The 27,438-nt window shown below is 39.4% G+C and overlaps 3 protein-coding genes across 6 annotated transcripts; 1 reads left to right on the top strand and 2 right to left on the bottom strand.

Moving 5' to 3' along the window:
* Positions 1–1,705: 1,705 nt before the first annotated feature.
* Positions 1,706–11,207, bottom strand: RB195_006837 (uncharacterized protein; the record flags this gene model as incomplete). Of its 2 annotated transcripts, XM_064180147.1 has the most annotated exons (12): positions 1,706–1,765; positions 2,184–2,228; positions 2,292–2,375; positions 6,928–7,083; positions 7,144–7,231; positions 7,392–7,526; positions 7,635–7,708; positions 9,516–9,570; positions 9,892–9,989; positions 10,309–10,428; positions 10,832–10,993; positions 11,103–11,207. In XM_064180147.1, the coding sequence occupies 12 exons, from the start codon at positions 11,205–11,207 to the stop codon at positions 1,706–1,708; spliced, it is 1,182 nt and encodes a 393-aa protein (XP_064037042.1). The 2 variants fall into 2 exon arrangements, with proteins under 2 accessions (XP_064037042.1, XP_013298972.2); XM_013443518.2 differs by lacking the exons at positions 1,706–1,765; positions 2,184–2,228 and having other exon boundaries at positions 2,229–2,375.
* A 253-nt stretch (positions 11,208–11,460) lies between these two features.
* On the top strand, positions 11,461–27,093 carry RB195_006835 (uncharacterized protein; the record flags this gene model as incomplete). Of its 3 annotated transcripts, XM_064180145.1 has the most annotated exons (12): positions 11,666–11,686; positions 12,221–12,332; positions 14,683–14,801; positions 15,504–15,566; positions 15,700–15,832; positions 23,135–23,291; positions 23,485–23,548; positions 23,950–24,113; positions 24,446–24,557; positions 24,665–24,771; positions 26,358–26,502; positions 26,992–27,093. In XM_064180145.1, the coding sequence occupies 12 exons, from the start codon at positions 11,666–11,668 to the stop codon at positions 27,091–27,093; spliced, it is 1,299 nt and encodes a 432-aa protein (XP_064037038.1). The 3 variants fall into 3 exon arrangements, with proteins under 3 accessions (XP_064037041.1, XP_064037038.1, XP_064037039.1); XM_064180143.1 differs by lacking the exons at positions 11,666–11,686; positions 12,221–12,332; positions 14,683–14,801; positions 15,504–15,566; positions 15,700–15,832 and adding an exon at positions 21,396–21,441; XM_064180144.1 differs by lacking the exons at positions 23,135–23,291; positions 23,485–23,548; positions 23,950–24,113; ... (2 more) ...; positions 26,358–26,502; positions 26,992–27,093 and adding exons at positions 11,461–11,486; positions 17,351–17,400 and having other exon boundaries at positions 11,608–11,686.
* On the bottom strand, positions 17,443–19,737 carry RB195_006836 (uncharacterized protein; the record flags this gene model as incomplete). The annotated part of the gene is made up of 3 exons (XM_064180146.1): positions 17,443–17,698; positions 18,346–18,752; positions 19,438–19,737. 3 exons carry the CDS (start codon positions 19,735–19,737, stop codon positions 17,443–17,445), a joined length of 963 nt encoding a protein of 320 aa, XP_064037040.1.
* Positions 27,094–27,438: the final 345 nt, after the last annotated feature.

The following is a 27,438-nucleotide window of genomic DNA, read 5'->3' as shown; positions in this document are numbered from 1 at the left end:
TCGTCTTGACCCTACTATATGTGACATAAATTCACATTACTTTTGTGTTCCTGCGCACCGAGAAAGAATTGCGTAATTTAAAACGATCACATGCAAAAGCCAGCTGAGCAACGGCAGAATTTAGCTATGTTGTCTTCTCCAGAAATATAGATCAATTGATGAGCTACAGTCGAGGCCCTATTCAGTATCAATTCTGTCTTCGTTTTTGACATCAATGTAAGTGTAAATTCTTTGGGAGGCACTATAGTAATACACGTCAGAGAACCTAGAAATGCCTAAACCAACGCCTTCTAGGTCCTCCTAAGTCGTGTTGGTGGGAGCCAGCCAATGAATAAAGTAAGCATCCTTACCCTCCCCCTCCTAGTTTGGTACCAATTTATCGACTTAAAGTGAAAGGTTCGCATAGCACGATTTCGAACCATCGGCGGTTCAACCGCAGGTCAGCTCTTCTGCGATATTTCACGTACGTTGGAATAAGTGCCTAAGTTAGGTATACTATATTATATTCAAGTCTTAGGTACGATAGTGAGCTGTATTCTGCCTTTGAAGTACTAGAGAAAAGTTACTACTAGGAATTAGTTTGATTCCAATGATTTCGATGATATCTGCGTTAAGCTTCAACATCAAAACAACAAATGATTTCTAAATCATGCTTATCTTTCGGTCAATATCTCCACTTATTCAAAGTACACGAACAAAAATATCCAATTTTATTCGGAGAATTTTTACACGTTGCAGTGACAATTGTGAGTACACAGTGCCTATGGTGCGACACCGGAGGCCTAGTTATAAAAATATAGAACTATAACAATCTGCGAGTAATAAAAAAAGAACACCTGATATCCCCTCATGATTATTCGTACTGCTAAAGATCATGAAAGTAGTTCAGGCTTGTGGGGAGCCAGAATTAGAAGAATCAAGGTCGTGAGAAATCTAACAAAAATGACTTAGTGGTATCGCTCTTAAAACAATAAATAGTAAAGCAATTACTGACTTAACGTTGATGTACATGTTAAAGCATACATTATGAGAGCAGCTAAAAGCAAAGAACGGGGAACTGTTGCACAGACGGTGTTATACATACAAAAACAAAATGAAAATAGGCAAGTTAATAACATGACATCCCGCTAGTATCAAATATAAAAAGGAAATTGAAAACATAATAATGAACGTAATTGGCGCTAGCGACCTGTTTGTTTGCTCTAGTAAATCAAATATGAGAAAACAAGCACATACACCGCATGTTCCCCTCTAGAGCCCCGGCGTGCGCACCGAAAACGCACCACTTCCGAGACTGTCGGATGAATGGTGTTAACGGACGAAACCGAATCTTCACATACACGCCGCCACTCAACGACTCAGCCAGTTATTACGCTTGACAGTGTCCAATACAATAAGATGTTAGTTACCAATAGACTAAAGCAGTCACTACAAGCTGAGGGACTTCAAAGGGTAAGAGGCAGGTGGAGAGCAACCGACAAAGATCATGATCCGAGCATGTGGAGTTTAGTTCTTCTATAGGGAGTTTCACTATCTGACTGGCGTATGGAAGGTGTAAGAAGAGCGGGATGTAAGGGAGCGAAAGGAGTGGCTCGAAAATGAAATGACGACAAGGATGACGGATGCACACATCTAGCTTGAGCTGTGCTCTTATGTGGTACAGAATAACGTGGACGTGCCACAAGACTACAACTATCAGCGACATTTATGAGCGCCAGTGTATAAGTTCGTCATCACTGTACCAGGAGGCATATGATTCAGGAACCTAAAAAAATAAACCAGAAATAGTCAGCATGAAAAAAACAATTCCTGATAAGAAAACAGAAAAGAACATGTGCCCCTGGAAGTGATACGACCATATGAAGTGGCGTTCGTGAAATGGATCAAGGCATGATATCGTATAATTCAGATGCCGCCGTACTAATGAGCGCATTTAAGCAATCTACCAGAATCATTTTAAAATCTCGCACGAATAAGAATATTGAGGACTAGATAGGCGACATCAGCGTTAGCGATGGCTAGAATGGAATACGTGCAACACTGAAGCAGGGCGAACACTTGTTTGTGGGGTGAGAATAGAAGAGTATGGAGGCTTTGGCAGTTTGCCAAGCGGCTTGCGCCAACGGCAAGAAAGTAACAGGTGAGCAACAGCGTTAAGGGATAACTCAGCACATAACACATACAGACTGCGTGTAGAACGGCGGTGACACGCGGCGGCGAGCAAGCGGCTACAAAAGCTCGTATTGCCGAAGATGAATGCGCTGGATAATATCACGACAATCGTTGAACACCCGCCGGATATTCTCCGTGTCAACAGCACACGTGAAGTGTGGATAGCAGTGATGTCGCCCGTCTCCAGCAGCCGTCGAGATTCGCTGAAATCACAGTTTTAAAGTCTAATAAAAAATTTTTGTTTTCAAAAGCTCCATACACTAATTTCACAAATAAATGTAGTCATCCCTCTAACAGGAAAATTTGCAAACGAACACTTGGTAGTTTTATCCTATGTTTTCAAATTGACTTATGCAAATCTCCCAGAATTTGTTTCCACCCACTACTAATATCTCCACACTTCAACAGACTTATATTTAATTGACTAATTTATATTTGACTATATTTGCTTTATTTATTCCTATTTATTTATTTTCAACCTCTCCTTTAGAACCATTTCACTTGTACAATAACCGTATATGCGATAGTTGGAGCCGGTGCTTCATAACCCTTCACTTTTGGACGCTTGGCGAAAGGATCCCCTTCAGTTCTGGACGGTTGGCGGAGGCATTCGCATTACTTGAGCTGCACCCCAAACTCCCTTCACTTGAGAGTCCGGCTCTTCAGTATCGCACCTATGCAAAAAAAAAACGTCTTTCTTCTACAACAGAACTCCCGAGAGAGAAAAAAAACCGCGCCTTTTCGTTGCAGATCTCAACGTGTGAAAGATGAAAGCGAAATGTTAAAATGCAGCGTATCAGGAAATTTACGACATTAGGATCTTCAAGCAAATGCATAGGGGCAGCGGGGTAGTTCGAGCATCATCACGCCCATCTTTTCTAGTAGGCCGGAAAAAAAAGGAAAAAAAGAAACAGCTTCCGACCGTCTCCCGAATGATGCAACTTATCACGGGTACTCTGACAATGACAATCCGTAACGCATCTGCGATTGCACAGGAGAGAGGGGGAGGAAAGATGCAATTTCCGTTGCTTATTTCAGTTAGGTGTACTTCAGACATTGGACAACGAAAGATTTGCCCGTGTTCTGACATGTCCGTGCAGCAAGTTGCAAGGTAGAGGAGACCATACAAGGCTGTTTAGGGCGCCCTTTTCGGTATTACTGGACGGAACTGATCCTGAACACCCCCATAGTCGTGGGCTACACCCCTTTCCTCATCTATTCGGTAAGAGATCCTTCCACCATCTATTTCACTCCCTTTAAATCCTACATTCGGTAAATTTTCGGTATGGAATTTTCTCGAGTAAAGATACTATTCGGAATATGGTTTTCAAAAGCCAAAAGCTTTTCGAGCAAGCCCATACTTGAAACGAGAATAGTATTCACGAGTAACGAGTTTCATCAAGTAAAGGCTTGCATCGCTAATTCAAATGATTCCTCTAGTTCATGGATCTGAAGTATGTGTTTCACATTATCATTTACATTTTTGAAAACCTTATTCCGAATAGTATCTTAGTGAAAAGAGTTCCCTACAACATAAAAAGTAAAAAAAAGTAAAGTAGAGAAAACTAGTGGAATTAGCTCTTTTTACTTTTTTTTTTAAATAAAAAAGGGAGTAAAAAGAGGTAATTCCACCGATAACCAACTTCACGCAGTATCGCTAATCCTGTGAGTGTTTTTTGACCTTGAGCTCAAACCTTGCGGAAGCAGCCTATTCGGATAAACTGAGGACTATGGCGTTCCTGATACCTCTGATTCCCGCATTTGCAAAGGATAGTCCACTCTTGAAGACACCATAGTGAAATCTACCTAACACTGGAGAGAGCTTTGCTAATGTACGTATGTCTTGAAGACACCACAGTGGAATCTACCTAACGCTCCTTTTATTTTTGACTGTCAACTAGTTCTAAGAAATCCCTTAACGCGGAACCTTCCCTGTAAACCGTGTTCTTCAAATTTGAAGTAGATTAAGAGAACAAGCCATTATAGATCTTTCTCACAGCAAGTATTTTTTTCAACTGTTTTTGTGATAGAATGTTGGCAGATTTTCCCATTTTATAGAAACAATACCATATTTTAGAAATTCATTGCAAATTTGGATAATTGGTCTAAGAAAACATCTATATTTCATGTTTCTGCTACATAAATGATGAAATTTGAGCATTTTTGACAACTGTCATTAAATTTAGGTGTTACTTCTTGAAACCACGTAGTATTGAGTTCTAAACCGTTGAGGTGCGTACACCACCCTGATTGCTACCCGCTGTTAGTGACCCTGATTATAGTAAATGCCGATTGAGTGCGTGCGCTGAGCACGTATGAACTACAACATGCACAGTTGTATTGTGGAAGTTAGTCAAATATTGCGAAAAAGTCCCGTCATCCAGCACACTGCCAAAGCTCAACCCAAATAGGTCAAATATCTAAAGAGAGCATGGAATCGTTGGTGACAACAGTTTTGTTGTGCTAAACTTCCGAATACTGTCGACCTGGAGTTGACCGGTGTCGATAGGCAGTTCACGCACGCGAGACGCAAATTCTCGGAGGCGTTGGAACAATTACGAATGGAAGATGAATTGTGTAAGAGTACATCGGAAATGTTGGGCAAAGTTATGTTCAAGGACGATATGCCTCGGCGAAAATGAGGGCGATAACACCACTCCGCCGATTAAATAAGTAATTATAGTGGAATTCTAGGTTTTATCCTCGGTGAAAATTTCAATCCAGTGAGGGACCGAAATTGGAGGGAAGTTCATTGTGCGATATATGCTCCGTGATTAATCTCTGTGTCGCAGGGACTAATCAAACGGAAAGGTTAAATAATCATCATCAATGTAGTAAGCCATTAGCCTAAACAAAAACAGCATATGCTTTGTTCTTTTTTTTTCAAGATTTGATCCTTCCCTTCCGTTTCTCTCTGCTCCCTTCCCTCCCCATTCCGTCCCTCTTCATCTACGACAAGTCTGGTGGGAAATCCCCAACGTGCCCCCATCAGTATGCTACGGAACAGTGTCTGGGGTTTTCTGCCCTGCATGAGATCAGCAAACAGTTTTAATAAAAGACAGCACGAGTGTCCAATGAATGTGTGACGAATTTCCACACATTTCAACTCAGAAATGGAGTTCTTGTCTAGCCGAATAAATTCGAAGAAACAACGCACACCAGAATGGTCACTCACGCGGATTGTTGCCGCATAGAGATCAAAAGTATGTAGAATTTCACATGAATGAGAGTAATTTCAGGAAATCTATCCGCTATTCAACAATTCAAGACTCGAGATATTGCCAGGAACTTGGCTTACGAACCTCAAAGCCTCGACAAAATAATGATAATGTTGTGATCGAGTTAGGTTATCGGAAGTAGCGTTAAAGCTGTCAAATATAGAAAAAGGAGGGAGGAATAGTGTGTTGTGGTGTTTCTTCGATCAAAACACAAAAATCACCCATCGGTTTCACAATTGAGTAACAGAAACTTGTTTTTGTTGCACTAAAGCATCTAAATCACTTTAGCTCCGAGGTGTCTGAGGTTGTCTTGTCTACAGAGCAAGCTTGTTGGGTGATCACACCCACAAAAAAAGTCAAAGAATACGCATCTTTTCTGCAGTCTCGAGAAGCGCGCAAAAAGGAATGATGATAACATGATATATACTCGAATCATAAAATAATCACTTTAGGAATGGGAACAGAGAGATTTTTGAAGACGGGCTTGGGAAAACATTTTAGGTTGATTTTTTTATGATTGCTGATCATAACAACAACGTATTCTACAAGCATGTGCAGCAACATCAAATAGTTCCCTTCCCCGTAACGTGAGAAAGTCAAAATTTCCAACGAGGAAGTTTAACGTAGATAAAAGAACTAAAAAGATAATAAAAAAAACTAGCAAGTTGTAGATGCAAAATAAAAGCACAATAAATTGAATCCGATTAAGCACTATGATGATGGTGTTCAATAAAATGGAGAAAAAGCCAGCATTGGTGGAACTGAGGGGAATAGTTGACGGCGCGCCGCGGCTCACCAGCCTCTTCTCAATGCAGTTTTTGGTATTCATGTGCGGTTTAGTGGGTTTTCCGTACTTCATGGTACTTCTTCGAGCAAGGACACCAAATATAACACTAGCGCCCCTTATTCGACGTATGAACTACTGAGAAGTGTAGATTTCGAGTTAGACGCTCAAAGAAATTAGCATAACATTTGAAGTGAAAACGTCATAAGCACGATTTACACTTTGTATGTAAAAAAATTAGAAACAACATTAACAAGAGCATTATAATAAAGTTGTAATTGATCACGTAAGAAATCGAGCACGCATTCAATATTGACACAATTTCATAGATTTTTCAGCATGACAGAGCACTGTCAAAACCATGTTTCTTTCAACACCAATTCCTTAATCAATTACCGTTGCCAAAATATACCAAACTCGTCAGAGTGAAATAACTCTCCCCAAATTTATCATGATCGAAAAAAATGATCCCGACCATTGAATTAAACAACTGGCCGAAGATACCTAGCGTCAATACCCCATCTTGAAAACTGCGTCACAGCTAACTCTTCAGCCCCACTTCTAAACGAATAACACTCGCAACAACTAACTTTTAAGAAATGGTCTGAAACAATCAGCTATTTTTTAAACACCACTAACTCTTCCACATTTTCATTCGAAAACTGATTCCCAAATCGGTATGACATTTACAGAACTGCAATATGTTGTAGCAATAGGAATTTGACGGTAAAACTATTCTGACAAGGTACTCACCAAAAACTCTCCTCGAATGAAATACTTAGCACGCACTACGTCTTTGTCGTCGGCTGCATCAAATACAGCATCAGATGGTAGTTGGTAATTAGCGAATTCCGGGAAATATGATTCAAGCAAATACCGCTTTGCTTTAATCTTTTCCGATAAAAGATCCTACAAAATGGTCATCGGTAGCGAAGTAACTGTCACACTGAAGAAAAAGCTTTAAGTTACCTGCTTGTTAAGAAACAAGATAACTGAAATTGTTTTTAACCAGCGATTATTCCATATATTTTTGAACAGTGCTAGTGATTCTCGTAGTCTAAAATCAACTTTGGCAATGTTGAAAAGAAAAGTAGACGGGAATCCCAAAGAAAAAATAATATATCATATTCAGCACAAAATCTATTTTAAAGCAGTGAAATGCACAAAATTTTGGCTACGCTTACTCGGCAATGTTAATTCGGAAAAAAAGAACTGACCGGTTTTGAGTGCTGTCCTCCCAAAGTACTAAATTGTAAGATGACGATGCACAAACAAAAATGATGGCTGTGACATCGTTGAAGCACTGAATCCATTTTCGCCTTTCATCGCGTTGTCCTCCCACGTCGAACATGCTAAACGCATAGGATGCACGAGTTTAACCAATGAAATGAATATTTGAACAAAATATTAGAAAACAACAGGAAAAAACTACAAGAAAAACAGGTAATGGCTGCACTCACTGAAAACGGACTTTGTCAACTTCAAACTTCGTCTCGAAAATACCAGTTGTCATAACACGACACCGAAGAATATCCTGAGAATTCAAATGATGGAAGACAAACAAACGCGTATATTCTTGCAGTATAAAAGGAAAAAATTAGCAATGATATTTTCAATTTTAGAAGCTAAACAAAAAAGCCGAAAACGAACGCAATGAGAGAACGACAAATGAGTAATTTTGAAAAATATACTCCTCTGTGAATCATAAATCATTAACAACATTAGCAACCTTCCATGATTTCTCAGTGCTGGAACAGCAATTGTTAAACAGCACAAAAAGGTGAGGTGCAAACGTGAAGAAAGTGAGGAAACACATTTAAACGTTCAGTTCAAATTTGCTACTCTGATAGCTGATGCTTGATTTTACGTCAATTGCTTCCAACTGTTCATATACAATGTAGAAGAATAGATTTTTTTTTTGAGAGAGAGAACCATAATGAAGTCCACGAAGTTTTCACAGCAAAATAGTCTGAAATAATCTAAAATAGGCTTTAAGAAACCCAGCATAGAAGTTTTCTAGAACTGCAGTAATTTTAAAACGCTGTTTTTCACACTATATTGAAACGACAGGTGACCACATCAATAAACCAGCTGTAGGCACGCCACTGTAGAAAAATTAATGACCAAATGATGACACGAGAAAATAAGAATGAATATTGTTGCACTCTTATGTTTTACTACTTTTTTCTTCCCCAAACAGATGGTATCTAAATGCCAAATAATGAATTTAAACCTCTTGGTAATCAATTCGAATCTACGTGAGAACCAGTCAAAAGGTTAAAGAAGCTATCGACAAACATTCCTGACTGATGTGCGTTGAATCTTGTAATAGCACTAATGTTGTCCAAGGGGAGCGGTTGGTGAACAACCGATTGAGACGACCGGTAGCCCGATTATCGCACCGAGCACCTAGTGCGACAGTCTAAGTAACCAACTACATCCAAAAGTACAATTTCGACGAAAACGCAAGCAATTCATGCCTAGGATAGTAGCTAACTAATAGATCCCATTTCTACATACCCAGTCTTTCTTCTACTATTACGCCTTCGTTCAACTCCTTATATAACAAAAAAAAAACTCAAAATCAAGAAAACTACCAACCCTACACTTACAACAATTTTACTCCAGTTTTACTGGAAAATATGAGTAAGATACATTAAGCTACTTGCAAAGTAGTTTCCAATTATGAGAGCAGCTGAATTATCACGAGTAAAATTTCAGTTGCGTTGGCCGTCCTAACACTGAATTTCAGCTGGGTCTAAGAAAGGGTTAGGAGGGGATTTAGTGCAACGTTCATGAAGAACTATCACTCCTAAGAAAAAAGTGTCATTCGTTACCAAATTGCAGTACGTTCTGCACTTACTCAGAGACGAAACACGCACGAACAAAAATAACCAATAGCAGCGCCACCAGCTATGATAATAAAAAAAAACCTGGAGGATGAACAAGTAGTTGTCGTCATTTATACATAGTATTTATTGAATACTGGACAAAAATCATGTTCGGTTTGCTTAGTCGCACGCAACAGCTGCCAGCAGGTTACTGAGGATGTTTCAATGGCATGAGCAGTAAGAGCAAACATTAAGTAAACGTGTAGGATAGTCAAAGTTACACGCTCATCTCTCCAAGCTCCAAGCAAAGTCGAATTATTAACGTATAAGAATGGTTGTAAATGGAATCCAGCCAAACAAAAAATGCTCCAAAACTATCACGTTGTGGCTATTTGTTATAAGGTAAGTCATATATTCTCAACAAGCCCTCATGTGAATACTTTATATCTTGCTTTTTCTTTGGATTTCGTTCGTTGTTTTCACAGATACAACCTAAAATGAAAAAAATACCTGCTCCGACGGGTCGTAGTTGGGTTGACGAACGACGTCAATTTTGTCTAGGAAGCTGAAATAATTCTATTATGCCGATAAGATATCAGAGAAAGTAGACTTAATGAAATAAAAGCATTGCCACGTGACATGAGCACCAAGGTTTCTTTTCTGTATTTTATATGCCCCACATCCTCGTATACCCACGCACAATCGAATGCTTTAAGTAAATTTTGTGGGATTTCTTCCGAAACTTACCCAATTAGCATTTGAAACAAAAAAAAAACTTATGGAAAACTCAATGCAAGAAAAAGTTAATACGAAATTCCTTTGGCGTTCAAGATGGACGTTTAAAACTGCAATGCAACAACGGATACAAAGGAAGAAAAAAACCTACTATTTCGCACAATCAATGAGCTGGTACTCGCTGCTTCGTTCATAGCAGGCTTGCACACCCTTGTCAGCCCAGCACTTAGCAACGTGATCATAAAATTCCTGCAAAAAAATTACATACATACCTTTCACATCAACATCAATGGGTGCAACTTTAGTGCAGTTTTTCTAAAGTAAACAATTAACAATCCTTAGATTACATTTACTATTATTAAGACAAAAGTAGAATAGAAATCAACATATAAATATACATATACATATATATATATATATAAATGGATTTAAAAATGATGTGTTTTTGCTAGTACAAGAAGTCAAGTAATCAGGATTTATCAGGGAGCCACCCTAGCATAATCAAAAATTATACTTAACTACTTTGGTGAATAGTAGAAGTGTCCAACTAAAACAACATGAAGCTGACCTGTGAGAATTCGCCATCGACTTCGTTAACACAGTTCAGCACGTAGTCCATGCTCGCCTGCGTGCTCGGATCGTCCAAGAACACTCTCGGATCGATCGTCCCCATCGCGCGCAGAATTACCTTCAATCAGACCATACATGCCGCCCTGCATCCTACAGTCTCAACAACACCCATGATCTAGTAAAACACTTTGCAATAAAAGAACCAGTTCCCGGGATTTCGAAAAGATGTTTCCAACACATAAACGTTCCCATGAAACAACAACTGTGCTGAGTCATGTAACAAACACGTCTTCGAAATCTAAATATAGAACAGGATGTGAGACTATTGAAAATCGCCGAGTGCAGGCGCAGATCGCCCGGTTTCTCATTAAAAATGCAAAAGCGCTAAAAATAGCACTGAGTGGACAGCACGAAGAAGATAGGAGAAGAATACCGATTTCAATCCGATATATGCTACGCCAGATACCAACGAACTAACGGGGAGAGCAATGTTGCGAAAGTTGGGAGAGCTGTTGACAAACCTGCATAGAGTCACGTATATTTCGCCGGATGTCTTTGATTTTTTCCATTTTCTCTGCTTCGTTGAAACCGTTAATGTGCAATATTCGCATCTGCTTCACGATTGTGCTTTTGCCACTCTCACCGGCGCCAAGAAGGAGAAGCCTGTGTGTGGCGCGCATGACCTGCAGAGGCAGCCCAAAATACACTCGTCGTCTATTTATAGCACACAGATCAATAACTAATAAACAAAGCCATAGCCGGAAGGCTCGGAACTCCAGGACAATCTCTCACCTGCTTGTCCTTGGCCAGCTGCTCCTCGATCTGCTTGTTGACTTTCCGCGCCTCGCGGCCTTCCGCGTCCGCGCCAGCGCCAGAAACGCAGCCCATCAGCCGCATCCTACCAGGCCAGAGAGACTGCGCACACGCCGGCGCCGCCGTCGGTGCCGTACGCCACGCGACCGCAACGCGACGATATACTCCTCTCCGGACCAAATCCATTGCGAGAGAAAGCTGTCCTTTAGATTCTCATAAAAAGCAAAATCTGTTGGCGATAAGTGCTTGTTTTGAGTTTTGTTGGTCCTACTTTACTGGTTATTTGTGTTTTCGGGTCCCAGACTTCTACCTTCTCCTCAATTCCCACAAGTTCATCATGTTTAGCCCTCAAATTGCTGGGGTGTGAGTCATCTTGAGTGACTCACCATCACTCATTTCGTCAGAGATCGCTTAGATTTATGTGTCGCACACATCTCTTTCTTAAATGCTAGACTTCACTGGCTATTCATAAATATTTTTTCAGTTCCATTTCTAGCCAAAGAGGTACCAGTTTCCTTCGAGAAGAAACCTCTTTGCGAGTAATGGCAACCTCCTCTTTACAGGTATGTCTATTAACTGAGTTATTGCGGGTCAATTCACGCTACTTTCTTATTTATTACTCGTTATTGCGCCACTGATTTTCCACGTACTTCCGTAATGGACTTCAGTTTGATTTAAAAGTTCTACTTTCCCCGGAAATAAAGTCCCATTTGATGTTTTTCTTGTCCAGATGTCTCCTGAAATCAGGTACATGGTTTTAATAGTAGGCGTTGAAGACCGGATGAACGCAGACATTTCGATTTCCAATACAGAGAATGTGTGTTTTTGCTGTGAAGTACGAGGACTTAACTTTTCATCAGAAATGTGCCGCTTTTCTATAGGCAGGCTTGTACTGACAATCCTATAAGAGTATAATTCTACACATGATGACCGGGTTATGTTGAAAATCTATTGCCAGCAGACTCCCCGCCCCTCTCCTCCCAAAAAAAAAAGAAAAGAAAAGAAGGTTTTAGAATTTATTTGTTCGGAGTGTGTCAGTTCGCTAAGATCAGCAGTGATATCGATGACATGCATCATCTAATTTCACATATTTCTAGAAAGCCATCGAACTGGTAACTACAGCCACTGAAGAGGATAAGGCAGGCAAGTACGAAACTGCACTCACATACTACGATCAAGCGATATCATACTTTATACACGCTATTAAATGTGAGTTTGGAACGTTTTCAACCTATAGATGAATCATCTATTTCAATCTTAAGTAATTGGACAAGGATGAATAAAAATTAATATTTCTGATAGCAGTTAAGTGATGAACTAATGGTCTTAAAGTAAGCACATGTTTTTCATGGTGGAATTTTTTTTCTGCCTTGAAAAACACGGATATAACTGCGCTATTCTATGGTTATTCTGTGACGACTGCGTTATTTATCTCTCACTAGCAACACTGTTGACACTCAAGGTCCTTTTTTCTTTAACGTTCGCATTATAGAATAATTATACTCTATAGTGTTATTACTACATTGTTGGTTCAGAACGTTGTAGATGACCTAAACCGAAGCAATGTGATTATGATAATAGTCTAAAATTTGCTGGGTTCTATCGTCCTAGCTCCTAGAAATGCCGGAGTTGGCAAATTGGGGAGGATTTCCTCTCGAGAAACATAAAAAATCGCAGAAAAGAACTATCAAAGTAATCTAAGTCGGAAGTTCAGAATCCAACAAAGACTGCACATTCCACACTTTACACCCGAAAATAGCCGTTCAGTTTTGACAAATCTTTTTTCACATCCGCTAGCTCTAACCTGCTCATCCTCGCATTGCATTTTTCATTTCTAGAAGGCACTAGATCATTTGTTTATTTCAAAAATACTCTTCTGAATGAATTCAATGACAGGCATCACTCCACGAATCTGAGGTGGTACTGATTTCAGATGGAGTATTCTTTCAAGGGATAGTAGATTATGGAGAAGAGGGTGATTCCGTCCATTTCCTCTAGGAGTTGTAGCGCACAGTTTTCTACAGGGAGTTCGATTGGAGCGCGCCAGCATTGTGCGGCACCGCATCTTCTGGGCCGTTTTTTACGGCAATTAGGAAGAAACGGACGGAATCACCCTCCTCTCCATAATCTACTATCCTTTATAAGAATACTCCACCTGAAATTTGCACCACGTCAGATTCATGGGGTGATGCCTTTAGTGTAAAACTGTGGACCGGCTGTTCATAGTGGCGAGGTGAATTTCAAGAACTCAAAAGAGCTTCAGGTCTTGGTGAAGAAGGCGAGCGGAAATGTACTATTGATTGAATCGTTCTTAGTTTTCCATCGGACCTGTCATCTCTTTCTCTGAGTTATTTTCAGTGAACATTTTTAGTCTCCAAACGAAACACCTTTGAAAATTAACTTGTACATCCAACCAAAGTAGTGGTTCTGCGAAGCAATCAGCAGTGAAACATGTAGGACTCTACAATGTGGGGCACACGGTTTGGCGAGCGTGTCCGTATTGCTGATAGCGTGATGGATTGTTGGTGCTTGTTTTGGAATTGTCATACATTTCAGGAACTTTCCTTACAGATCATGACTTCAAACGTGAAGATTCCCGCATGTACATATCTGGTGTCATGAACTAGTACTCGTAATAGTTAGTGAGTGGGTGGTGGCAATGAGGTTCCTTTCTAAAGATTTAGAGCCACTGATACCTTTTGGGGTGGTGTGACGCAGTCGGTAAGAGATTCTGCCGTGGCTACAATCGATCGGAGGTTCGAATCCGCCTTAGTGCAAACCAAACCTTTCATCCCTCCGCTGTCGGCAAATTGGTACCAAACTTGTCTCGGAGGATAAAAACACTGACTTGACACGTCGACTAGCCCCAGCAAGTCATTGTAAGGCTGCACACGCGTTCATAGACCTCAAACGAGGTCTGAGTTGAAGTCGAACGCGTAGGCGCATCCTCCATAGGGATTGATCAACGCCATGCACTTTATCCTTTATGGTACCTTCTGAGACTGTCCTATTTCTTTTTGAACAGTTTTAATTTCTTACTTTTGTACGTGGAAATAAGTTAATTTCAATATGATTTATTGTTAGAAATGCATGATTGTGAGATCGTCTTTGATTAAGCCTTTTATGTGCTAGCAGATGTGAGTTCGGCTCAGAATCCCGAGTCAAGTTAGAGGACGAATATGCGGCCTATGCAATTACTATTTCGTTCAGAGTTCTTAATTCATTCCTACAGGGTTAAAAATAGTCTACACAGAGACAGTTGCCGAAGCAAAAAAAAATCAAAGGAAAAACAATCCCATTAGTTCCTGACCTGAACTCTCCGGCATCCATTGTTTTCAATTCATTTCTCTAACGGCTTGCAACCCACAATATCTGCTAGAAGGGTATTGTTTAACTTGGATACAGATGTAGTTCGTGTACAGCAAATTTCACCAACAGTTCATTTTGATGGCTTCGATCTTTGGTTCAGTATTCAATATTTTGAGGATCACGTTTTGCTTGTTACTTAGAAGCAAATTATAAGGGTATGTGTTCTCCTATTGCGGTTTCCATGTTGCAGATGAGGCTCAAGGAGACAAGCAGAAAGAAACCATTCGTTCCAAATGCACCACCTATTTGAACCGATACGAGCAAATAAAGAAATTTCTGAAGGAAGGTAAAGACAAGAAGCCTGTGAAGGTAATTATTTTATTGGTTTTTTGCTCTAACCAATAAGTATATTCGCAGCCATCTACCGTTTAGTATTGGCTGCAATTTTTGATGTTATATTCAATAGAAAAAGGAGGAAAAATAGGTTCTGGAGAAAGACGGAGGACTTTTGGGAAAAAAATACTCGTGTACTCCAAAATTACAACCCTAATGAAGTTGTTGTTTTTTTTCAAGTTAATAATACTTACACTAGTTTGAATTGCGAGCTTTGGCACGATATGATAATCATTTCGAATGAGAATGGATATCCCCTTAGATAATAAAATTTAAAGAAATCAGAACAACCCACCCAAAACGAATCTCACTTTGTTTTGAAAAAGGAAAAAGAAGGAACCTCAATGCTCTATTTTTTGACATGTCTATTTAAAGTGTAGAGAAAACTGGGTTATCTAATTTGGTTATTTGATGGAATAAAATTTTCATATAGAAGAACATATATTGAGGTTCATTTGTTGAGGTCGGAGATTACTCGTAGGTAACCTTCATCGAGCCCTAAAAGTCTAGGATCTTTGTAATAGGAAAAAACTTTTAAAAGTGTTTCAATCGTATGAAAATGCAGTCCATATTAGTGAACGTATTTCTTTTTTGTTGAATTTAATTTCGTCATTGTACGAACCATTTTCCTATTTTTTACACTAGCTAACACTGTCCAAGTCATTGTAAAAATTTAAGGATGGAGGAAAGGACTCCAAAGATAGCGATTCCGATGAGGATGCGGACAAGAAGAAACTTCAGGTATTCCACAACCAAATCTCATTATGTGAAAGTTGTGTTTATTGTTGTTGTGTTTGGTGTTTTACAAAGAGCTCCAAAATCAGTAATGTTTTTTAAACCAATAGTTCTCCTAAACCAATGGTCGTTTGCTTAGGATAAGCTATCCGGTGCTATTGTCATGGAGAAGCCGAACGTGAAATGGAGTGATATCGCCGGGCTAGAAACAGCAAAAGAGGCACTTAAAGAAGCAGTTATTTTGCCTATAAAATTCCCTCAACTCTTTACCGGTACGCCTTCAAGTTCACAGAGTTTGATTCATTGGTATTTGGTTGTGCTCGCTGTCATTGCTTTCATTTTTACTCTGTTAGCTATACCAGAACCACTTCGGAGGCAAGCTTGGGTTTAACTCTGCCAATAGGTTCATTAATCAACTTGCACTCGGACTGCACGTACCTGTTAATCCTCGTGCGCGCCTGCAATCTCTCGTTCTGTTTGTCTTCCTCCTTCATTCGTTTGAAAGGAAAGGGTATATTCATTGAAATAATTATAAGCATCTGCTGTGTTTTTCATATGTAACGATACATGATTCTTACGTTATTACAAGGATTCTCGAGGATTGCAGGCGTTTTTTTTTCTTCGAAATTTCTGATTCGTATATAGTCGGCCATTAACAGAAATTCAAATCACCAATGATATCCGTAGTTTTTCTTTTTAAAAGAAAATACCGGGAAGTGAATTTCACGGTCAAACTTTGAAACGAACGTATACAATACTCTAAGTCAGGAACTTCTTCATTTTCTTTTCTGAGACGCAGTCCCAAAATTTCATAGGTTCACGATAGGTCGTTTCTTCGTTCGTATTTCATCTGGTTGTGGAGGAAATTGCTAATAGTAAAATCTTGTATATCTGCAGAAATTCCCACATCGACAGTATCTTTGTCAAACCTGGCAGACATCTGTTAAGTTTTAATTCAAGTTTGCGTACTCGATCGTTCCAAGATATCAACGATTTTATTGATAAAAAAGATTGATAAGAAATGTATGGTCTACAAAGTGAATTTAGTAAAGATACAGCAAATTTTTGACACAGGAACTAAGAAACAAGTAACGTAGCACACCTACATGACACCTCGTAAAAAGAACAAACATCTCGAAAAGAAAAGGCTAGGTATGTCTATCTTGATGCAATAACATCTGGAATAAGGAAAAGCGGAGGGTTTGCAATCCCAATAGTTGATAAGAACGCATTTTCTCATTCTTATTGAGATAAACCATGATGAATGTTTTGTGATAGCATTTTTTATCTCAGATATCTAGGTGGATGGAGAAGAGAGAAATCTCAATTTGCCTTCATTTGACCTTATTCACTTGATATGATTATTTGATTAAAACTTCCGTTTATTTCTGCGCGTAAAAATGAGCTCCAGTGACTATGACTGTTTTCTTACGGAGGTTTCATCTAGTTTTTCACCGTATTCTCTGCTATATCCTTCCTCAAACAACCAAATTATCCTGATTTCGAGGATTGCAGTGCTTGCTATTTCTAGAGGAGATGCAAAAAATTTTCGGATTTATTTTCTTTTCGGATAACAGAATAAAACAGTTGATAATTCTTTATATAAAGTTCTAGAATCATTCACAGTTGAAATTAGAATGAAACGCTTGCCTGTAACATTAACTTTTGTTTTTCGGTTCAGAAAGACAGTGAGAATGACGGTCATTGATTACAAAAGTATTACGGCTCTATGCAATACGATTGGAATTGTACTCATCTTATGATTTGGATTACGCATTTTGCTTTTTTAGAAGAAAATCTTTTTGCAAGGCATGGAATTTGTCAACAAAACGCAAACTAGACTTCGTTGGCAGGATTGAATGTGTCAGTTCTTTGATGACGTTTATATCAGTTGCGCCTGCATATTGTGAGTTTGCACGTGCTGATATCCTGTGGCTCCTTTGTGCGTTCGTGCCGTTAGTGCCATGTCTTCCTCCTTCATCATGAAAAGGCTGGCGCCATAGAGAGCAGGCGACACGAGACACTGAGTAAAGGCTACGAACATGCAAACAGCGGGCCAGAAAGCTTCCGTCTGTATCCTCCAGCTGTGGTTAGCGTGCATCATTGTGAGTGCGTAGAACGGCACTTGATACATTGGGCTGAAATTAAGATAGATTTCAACAAGTTCTCACATGTACTTACTAGCAACAATAGACTTCGTTTTATTCCCTATTTAGATTTACTCCAAATTAAGAAATCACGAATTAGCGCACAAAGATTGTCTCTCATCCTGGTCGATACTTTGCTATTTCCATTCATTTGACAACGAAGAAAGCTGCATCAATATGAAAACATGTTGAGTTACGCAAGGAACGGAAAACCTTTGTTGACTCTAGCCACTAAAACTAGCTACTCTGTTTTAAACGCTGTAAAAAGCTAAGGAAACGGAAGCAACACACAAGGAATGGATCGTGGAACCAATATTTTTCATTTTATCGATTTCCCTTGAACTTACACTCCTTTATTTTCATTCCTGTTCGCTTGTAATAATTTTCAATCCTTCCATTATTTCATGTTTTTGTTCCAAAGGTTTGAAACTTTTATGATGCATTACTGATTTCTTTCCATCTTCGCACTTCACATTTTCCTACTTTTGAAAACATCTTTTCTCAGTGTTAATTTTGAGAACATTTCTATGCTATTCTTTTTTGGCCTTTAAAATCACATTCATTATTATTAATTACAAGATAGAATATTCGAATAATGAGTCATTTACATTACTGATGGCTAGCATCAAAGTGCCTACCTGAATAAGAATGCATAGACGAGAAATCGGCTCTTGTATAGTCCTAAAGATTGGAATACAATGGGACTGTGATAAAGAATGCCGAGCACACGTATATAGGCATATGATGAGAAGGCGGCTGGTATTAGTACACCAAGAATAAGAAGGTAGGTGAGAAATTTCAGACCAGAGTCTGAATGACCCCATATGCAGTGCCGAAGAGAGGCATCATAGATGACAATATGACCGTTAGTAGCAGACGGTAGCGCGAGTACAAGCGAGATCACCCACGACAGCATGCAGAGAATACCAGGACGAAGACCGAACAGTTGGTCGTAATGAATTCTGGCAAAAGTCAGCAGATGGACTCCAGCGATACACAATGCCATTAATGCCATGACTGTCCATACCGTGCATGTGAGAAGTGCCTAAAATAAAGCCACGAATTGAACCAGTTCAGTTGTTACGATAAGGAGGGGCATTTCCATTGACCAAGTTGTTCAGAGAATTTAAGGTGAGGGTAAAAGGTTAGGGTTCAGGGAGTGTTCACTCCCAATATTTCTACGCATATTGAATACAATACTGCTCCCTGTCCACATTTATTGTTCTCTTTCTAATTTCTCTAAAAGCAGCAAATCACGGATTTGTAAATTTACTTTTGGAAAATGTTCAATTACTTTTTACTTCCAGCATTATAATACGTGTAGTCCTCATGTAAATTTTCAACTTTCTTTCATCTAGTAATTTCGCTCTCTAGCTGAGTTAAAATCGAAATTTTTGCATCTTTTCGTTCTACATTCGATCGAAGATTTCTAGCATCAACAATTTGCGTAAAATTACGCTGAAAGATCTCTTCCATCGAAACTGTCAACCGAAAATGACACTTTTTGTGTTATTGATTAAAATATGTTTCATTTCTATGTATGTGGGCTGAGAAGTATGCAGAGGACTTTTACATCTGGAATTTTTGTTATTGACGTGAGCCGCAATTTTCGTATTGAGAGACGCATCAATTGTTCGCGCTTAACACACACGCACACACTGGGCGGAATAAGAGAGAATCAAATTTAATTGGAAGAAGTGCACAGCAAAACGAATTCCAAAGGCTCTCACTTGTAGTCGACACATAAAGTTGCTCTCTTGGAATATGTTCACTCCTGTCCAGATTGTATATATGAATATTGGTAACAGCACTAGCAATGCAACAAGGTTCGTGATGCAGAGATGCGCAATAAAGTGCGAGGAGATAAAATTCTGATACAGCTTGTGAATGAGGATGTAGAGAAATAATGCCAAATTACCGACGATACCAATAAGTGTGAAACAGCCGAATATGATGGCCAGAGGTGGTGATGGCGGAGAAACGTGGGTCATATTCGCGTAGGCATCGTCGATTTCCGACGAATTCCACATTGAACGCAACGTGGTTGGTTCTCGTGAAGGGTGACGACGTCACCGATGCCGACAGTTAATCTCCTATCTGCTCCTGTTCGTTGCTTCGTGAATGTCAGTTCCTCGACGTCGGTCTTCGAAGTCCCGCCCTCAAAGATTGGCGAGCCTCAGAGGCGCAGCGATCGATGCGGTGCAACAGCAGCTGTGCACGGCCGCCTGCCCTCCACACAAGCTTCGATTCATTTGTGTGGGAAGAAATATGTACTCCATGTGTATGAAGGCACCGTAAAGCCTAGTAACAAGAATTGAGTGGTTTGGGAATAGAATTGAAGTTATACAAGTTGTTAACGTGTAACAACAAATACGATGCAATTATGTGTACTTCATTATGCTCTCTGACACTACTGACACATTCAGTACATACTTAAGATCAGATCGCAGCTAAACCTGGAACATGAGAGAATGGCGTTGGTGATTACTACAAGAAATGTGTCCTTTAAAATCTCTTGAATCTTATGCTTAGTAAATATGATCTCCTGAGAATTTATTTTTGTGTGTTCCTGAAAATATCGATTTTTGTAATCGGCCAGGTACAGTGGTGCGCTAGCATTAACGTTGAGGATGGTTAAAACTCAGGGAGAGTAGACCGCATTATTGAATTTCATATATGTTGATCATGATTATCTTTTTCACTTCCAGCGCAATCAAAAAAGGGGTTAAGGACATAATGACGACTTTTTGCACAACACTAAAACTTTGTTATATAGCCTTTCGATGAGAAATTGGTTCTTCAGTTCGTGCGAACTAGTATATTCCACTCTTTCTCAGAATTTTTTCATTAGTAGTTAATAACAGAAGTAGAATTTGTTGGGTTTGTGATTGTTCTAGGTGGTTAATAAAAAACGAGGTGTCAAGAATGTTGAAATCAGGGATGAAGGAAATCATTTTCACGTTGACACTAATAACATTGTTGTTTCATTAGAAGAGTGCGAATGAAGCATAGGTACTTTAAGCAAATCAGATCAATTAATTTCAAACTAAAATTTCAACTTCTTCGTTGAAATGGTAATTTTACGGAGAAGTTTGATAGTTTGAATAGATCCCACATGATCAATGGATACGTGTAGCATTTGTTGAACGTCTGCTTAACCTCAAAACTAGTCATGGTGACACTAGTATGGTCTTTGATATGAACAAATGTGCCCATTCACAGAAAATGTTCGTAAGGTGTACACAACGGCTTTTCTTTGGAAAATTTGAAATTGTTCAATATATGGTTTTTACGTACCAATCGAGCTATGACGATTTCCTGTGCTGCCTTCATTATTTTTTATTGCTGGAGGTCGTCATATAGCTTGCCAAATACTTATTATGAATTTCTGTGATCTTACAAGTACAATTGCAGAGAAATTTGTCAATTGCTTATGAAGACGTAAGATGTGTTTTTGATATCGAAGTAAAGGCGGCGAAAGAATGAACTTCGAATTTGCACTGTAACAGTTTCTTTGCAATTCATCGCACTATGTGTATTACTGAGGATCAATCAAGTGAAAACAATCCTGAAGGTAGAGTAGAGCTATTCTGATTCCTGATTCGGAGAAGAAAAAGAAAGGAAAAAGAGAAGAACGATTTTTTTTGCTTAGCTGAGAAAGTTTACAAGTTCTATTCAAGAAGGAGAAATGGGTAAAGACGAATCAGAAGAGAAGGCAGATCTTTTTTCTTTGGGTATGTTAACGCATTCGAGCCTTAGAAGAAGCTAGGTGTCACCATCGCCGGTGGCAGATGTTTAGTACGCCATCGGGGCTCCTAGGTTACAAGGAACGACTTATTAATGCTTACGCGGTTGCGTGAGGAGACTATCATTCCGCTAATGTGTCATCTTCAGCCATAAATCTTTATTGACTCCTTTTGACAGAGCTGAATGTAGAGTTCAGATGTTCAGTTCAGGCCAGTTCAGTTCGTCCAAATAGTATGTCCTTCTCAGAAAGCAGTCGATAATTGCTCGTTCCTCTCACTTGAAAACAACGTTCGTGCCAATTTTTGAGCGGTTTTTTATTGAGTTAGATTATTTCGCACGACTACCAAAACAACTTCAAACAAATTCTTCAAATAAATGAAATGGACACACCACGAATTCCGCGTCCCATTAGACCGTACTGTGTCAGTAGGAGTCTACAAGGCTTTAAATTGTGTCCGGAATTAGTAAATGGGCTGGCAGGACAGTAAATGACAGAACGTGAACTTTCGAAGCATTCCTTGCAAAATATTGTACTGGTTGAAAACTTCTGAAACATTCATTACATCACTGTTACTATGAACTTCTCATCACTGGACTGCACTTTCAGTCTACTTACTTAGTCCAGGACAAGCCCATTATCATGTGGAATACTACACCAGACTGTATCTTTTCCTCTAGGTCCAAAATTGTTGTCGTTCACATATTTTAATTGTCTTCGCATCTTCTTTTCTTCGATTGTAATTGTTTCAGCTAACGGTATATTGATTATATATTTGATTTATTGTTTGCTACAGATTTTCTCAAGAGAAGGTCATAATATTGATATCTAACAAGGGCTCAGGTGAAAAGATGTAATATGTTGTTGACGGTAGTTCATATTTGTAGAATGATAATCTGTTGAATTTTCTTCTATATGGTGAAGGTTTCATGGAGTTGTCTATTTGTCGTAAACGATAAGTATATTGTTGAAGAGAACAAACTGCAGTTTTTCCACTGAAATACTCTGTAAACTGCAACCATTGCATACTTTTGTAGCGTTGCTTTACGTCAGTTTCACAACTGTGTCCTGGACTTGCGGCGGTTGAGTATTCTCAGAAATCAGAGAAACTTTTCCATTCCAGGGTTCTGAGAAAGGGCCATGTTTATACAGTGCTGATTGTTGCTTGTAGGCAATGTTTGAAAAATTTCAAAGCAGGTCTCCCCACCAGTAGGTAAGATCGGAGCGTGGGTTACAGTATCATGGTAAAAACGAGCAACTCCTCGCAGATACAGGAGTTTGAGATACTAAGATATTACTCAACGCCATCAATCCGCCCGACTACTGCGAAAACACGTCCGGCAATGGGATTTGTCATGTCCTCACAGAGTGAGGATATGTATCATGCTATCAGTGTAGTAGAATCATTCGCTAATCTGGTAGTGACTTGCTTAAAAGTATCTGCTTGTTGAAGATAGGCTAAACTTATGGTAATAACTGGGAGTTGTCATTTTCTCAATAACTTGTACAGAAAACATTTGTTCTCTTAGTGTCTCTGAAGAATAAGGAAGTTTGTTGAGTAGAACTCTCACGAAAGTTAGAAAACTGTGAGAAAGGCAATGACCGGCATGAAATTCATTTGGAATATATTTTGTGGATCATTTTCTCTCGAATTTGCAACACCGTGAGGCTCAATTATTCAGGGAATCGGAAACCGTGGCGAGGTATCCTTTTGTTCGGTCCACCAGGTACGGGTAAATCGTACATAGCCAAGGCAGTTGCAACAGAAGCTGATAATTCAACGTTCTTCTCTGTTTCCTCATCAGATCTCATGTCTAAATGGCTCGGCGAATCTGAGAAGTAAGCAAACTTACTGTCGTTTACACTACTGATTTCTTATCTGAACTCATACGGAATAATTTAAACTGTATTTTTATCCTTTTGTGGAGAAAATTGCATTATATAGATGTTCTCTTCTAGACCAGAGAAATTTTATTGGTGTGAAATTGTGCACTTTATGCGGCTGTTACGTTTTAAATCGACGTTATTCCAGGCTTGTGAAAAACTTGTTTGCTCTTGCCCGGGAGCACAAACCGTCCATTATTTTCATCGACGAGGTTGGTTTTATATTCTCTCAGATGGTCTAACAAATTATGGGTTGCTTGCACCTTGGTGTTTGCGAAGTGATTATTTTTTTAGATAGTTAGCCAAGCTCTGTATGTTTACTGAAAATGTACTCATGTTATCCATAACGACATCCACTTTTTTGTTTTGGTGCATTCAAAAACAATTGACGTTTTTGCAAGTTGTACTGCAACAGATAATTATCTATTGTTTGGGAAGGTAGATTCGGTGTGGATGTCAGAAGGGGTTTTGATGGGTTGTACGCTTGTTGTTTTCCTTTCTGCTCAGTTTTTAATAATTTATTGTCTGTACGTAGTTTGTTATTGGTTTATTAGAACGTTGTATTATAATACTAGAATCCTTTATTATAATTATGTGCTGGACTTTTGTTTAGATTGACTCATTGTGCTCATCGCGATCAGATAATGAAAGTGAGAGCGCACGGCGTGTAAAAACAGAATTTATGGTGCAGATGCAAGGTGTTGGCATGAATAACGATGGCATACTTGTGCTTGGAGCCACTAACATTCCGTGGATACTAGATGCCGCCATTAGGAGGTGAATTGCACTGAAAGTTTGTGAGGAACCAAGTTATGTTAGTTATAATTGAGCCAAAATGAAGTGAAGCCTTGCACAGTTGCGTGTTAGTCAAACGGTACTCTTCAAAGAAAATTTTAATCGTTTCGCACTGTCTTACGATATTTGCTGGAACTACAACCTGGAACTCGTGATCGTTTGGAACGCAGAAACGCAGCGCAGAGACATATTCAATTAATCAGCGTGTACCACTCCTTGCTATATAGCTTTGCTGAATTTTTCTCTTTGAATTTGCGCCTGAAGATGATGTCACTAATTGCTCCATAGTAATCTATTTATTTTTTCCTTTGAAGGCGTTTCGAGAAGAGAATCTACATTCCTTTGCCTGAGGCTAACGCACGAAAAGATATGTTCCGACTCGATGTTGGGCGTAATAACAACAACCTGACTGACAATGACTATAAGGTATGTAGTATATTATGTTAATTCGCTTTCTTGCGAAACTCAACCAATGCTGTTGAGATATTCACTGTGAAGCAGATATTGCATATAAAGAAATAGCTATTTTCAAGATGCTTGCTGAACGTACTGAAGGTTACTCCGGTTACGACATAAACATTCTTGTTAAAGATGCCCTGATGCAACCAGTTCGACGTGTTCAGTCCGCAACTCACTTCAAGTAAGCTGCTTTTTGCTGTGTATGGTACAATGGTGAAGTCCTAGAAGTTGTTAGTTAGGTACTTTCACTTTGCGTGGCAACATGTTCTGCTTTGGCAGTTGTAAATGGCTCTAAATTCTCTTTATCAGGTAGTCACATAGCTCCCTTCTATTTTTCTGAATGACACTCCACTATAAATATTTCAAAATTAGCAGACCTATATATCAGATGTATGTACCATTCACCACCCAACCCAACATTTGGGCAACTTGCCAATATCCTGCTCCCCCAAAGACTGGGGCTGGGATGTGAAGAAGTCACCGAGAATTTTTCTGACCCCACTCTCGGTCTAAACTTCTTGCCATCGAGAAAACGCTGAGAGTGGCTGGAGAGCCAGTAATCGCAGTAGGTGAGGTCCGGACTATAAGCAGGTTAGGAGACTGGCAACCAGCCATAGCTCAATCAGCTCAACACGGGTCAAGTTCCCCGTGTTTGGTACAACGTTGCCGAGCTGGGAAGTTATTTCTGCCTTCTGCAGCGTGTGCGATCGATGTGGTCCTTCAGCTTTTACAGTTGGATAACATATTCCGTGGTGTTATTAACTCACCTTTCGGGAGGAATTCCCAGTAATTTATCCTATTCCCGAACTATCAACATAAGATGAACACCTTTTCGATGTAAAGGCTCGGCTTCGAAACCTGCTTAGGCTTCTCACTCAGATCCACTCACAACCTACTCTCAGGATTTTCATACATAACTCGCATTTCTTCTCCAATGATGAGCATATTAAGAAAATGAGTCTCTTTTGTGGAGAGGAAAGAAGACATCCGCTCTTCCATCTCGCAAGGTCGAGCGCTGAAAGCCCGTGGTGTAGCAACGTGCTGACACCTCGACTGAAATTTTGAACTATTCTTATCTGAGCTAAGCGACGCCCAATAGTGGAATGGTGAAACCATGGCGTGGTAGTTGACTCACCGTTTATGACATATTGTCCCCACATCGTTCCGGAGCTTATCGATGTCCACCTCCGGTGGCCAACCTAACCCTTTCATCCAGCAAGTAGCGGCAATTCTTAAATTTGGCTAACCACGTCCTTCAACAAATGACAAATAAGAATGACCTTCGCTCAACACTTGGACTCGATTATTGTGGACCTATTTTACCTTCAAGAAAGAATTATGTTGCAGAAGGACGTGACAAAAGTGTGTCTAATCAGGATGATATTTGTGTGTGTTAGTACGTAAGTAGTGAACTGATGTATGCCAGTGATGAAAGTTCAAGAGGTACAATCCGCACACGTGGCTAAACCATAATATGAATGAACGCGTGCACTAAATGCGGAGTCCTCAAAAACATTGCAAGAAACTCATACGGCAAAGAAATAGTTCATTCGATAGCAATTCTCAAAATCCGAAGATTTCATCTCACTCATCATGTTGTAATCACATGCTTGCATCTTTTGTTTCATATAGTTTTTTGTGCTCCTTTTTTTTCTTTTTGTACTGCCAAATGACAGTATGAACCAATTGAAGCGCTCTATACGTCACAGTTGTTGCTATTAGTCTTTTGTAGTAGTGTGAGTCTAATCCGTGTTGCTTTTTATTTAGATATGTGAGCGGCCCATCTCGAAAAGACCCATCCGTTATTGTTCATGACTTATTAACACCGTGCAGCCCGGGTGATCGAGGAGCAATGCCGATGAGCTGGTTGGATGTACCTGGCGACAAACTGGCGGAACCCATACTCACTATGGTATGTATGTTTTTTGCAATACTTTTTTGATGATTTGCATTGGTCTTTTTACGATTCATCGTTGCCACCCATAAAAGTTTCGTTCCCAGTCTTTTTTTTTCTTTACTTAGCCTGTATGATGCAAGAAAAACTCGATTTCGCTTCTCTTCTTTTTCTTGAATTTTTTCTTAGATACATACTCACTTCTGAGCACGTATATAATCTATAGTTCGTTGTATTTTCAACAGTTCTAAAAAGGTAAAACTAAAGTAAAACTCTTTTAATTCAATGAAACCTCTTCCTTGCTGTAATACATATCTCATGTCTCACCTTTGATTTGAGGTAAGAATTTGTGAGTACATCCTTTCCAACTGATTTTCCTTCATTGTTAATTGATATGAGAACCAATGACATTATGTTCATCCTGTAAATATCCTTGTAAGCGGTGCAAGTTTTTAAGCTCTTCCCTTTTTATTCGGCAAGCCTTTTGTAACCTGCTGTTTTTTTTAGCAAGACATGATGAGATCCCTGGCAACGGTGAAACCTACTGTCAATAACGCAGATCTTACGAAACTGGAGCAGTTCAAGAACGACTTTGGTCAAGAAGGATAACTTTTCTCATTTGGAGGAAGGCTAATTTTGCACCGTGTGACATTTGTATATTTGTGTTTCCCACCGGTGTGCCCTTCCTAACAGCTATGTTTTGAACGTGGTAATTTTGTGTAAATAACTTAACAAAAAAGTGCTTTCTCCCCACGAGAGTTCCTGAAGCACGGATTGAACGAGAACCTTATCCTTACTGATCATTCTAGCGTGCCGTGTAATTGTAACCACAGATGATGCTTAGAAGCTACACTCGCGGATTGGCATGTTTTGATACGTTGAAGGAGTTTTTTTTTTTTTTAAATTCATCATCGTGATTTGACTACGTTCAAACACAGTTGGAGAAGTCGGTCC

The sequence above is a fragment of the Necator americanus genome, chromosome I (genome assembly GCF_031761385.1).
Source record: "Necator americanus strain Aroian chromosome I, whole genome shotgun sequence".
NCBI classification, from domain to species: Eukaryota; Metazoa; Nematoda; class Chromadorea; order Rhabditida; family Ancylostomatidae; genus Necator; species Necator americanus.
This window is presented reverse-complemented; position numbering and strand designations above follow the sequence as displayed.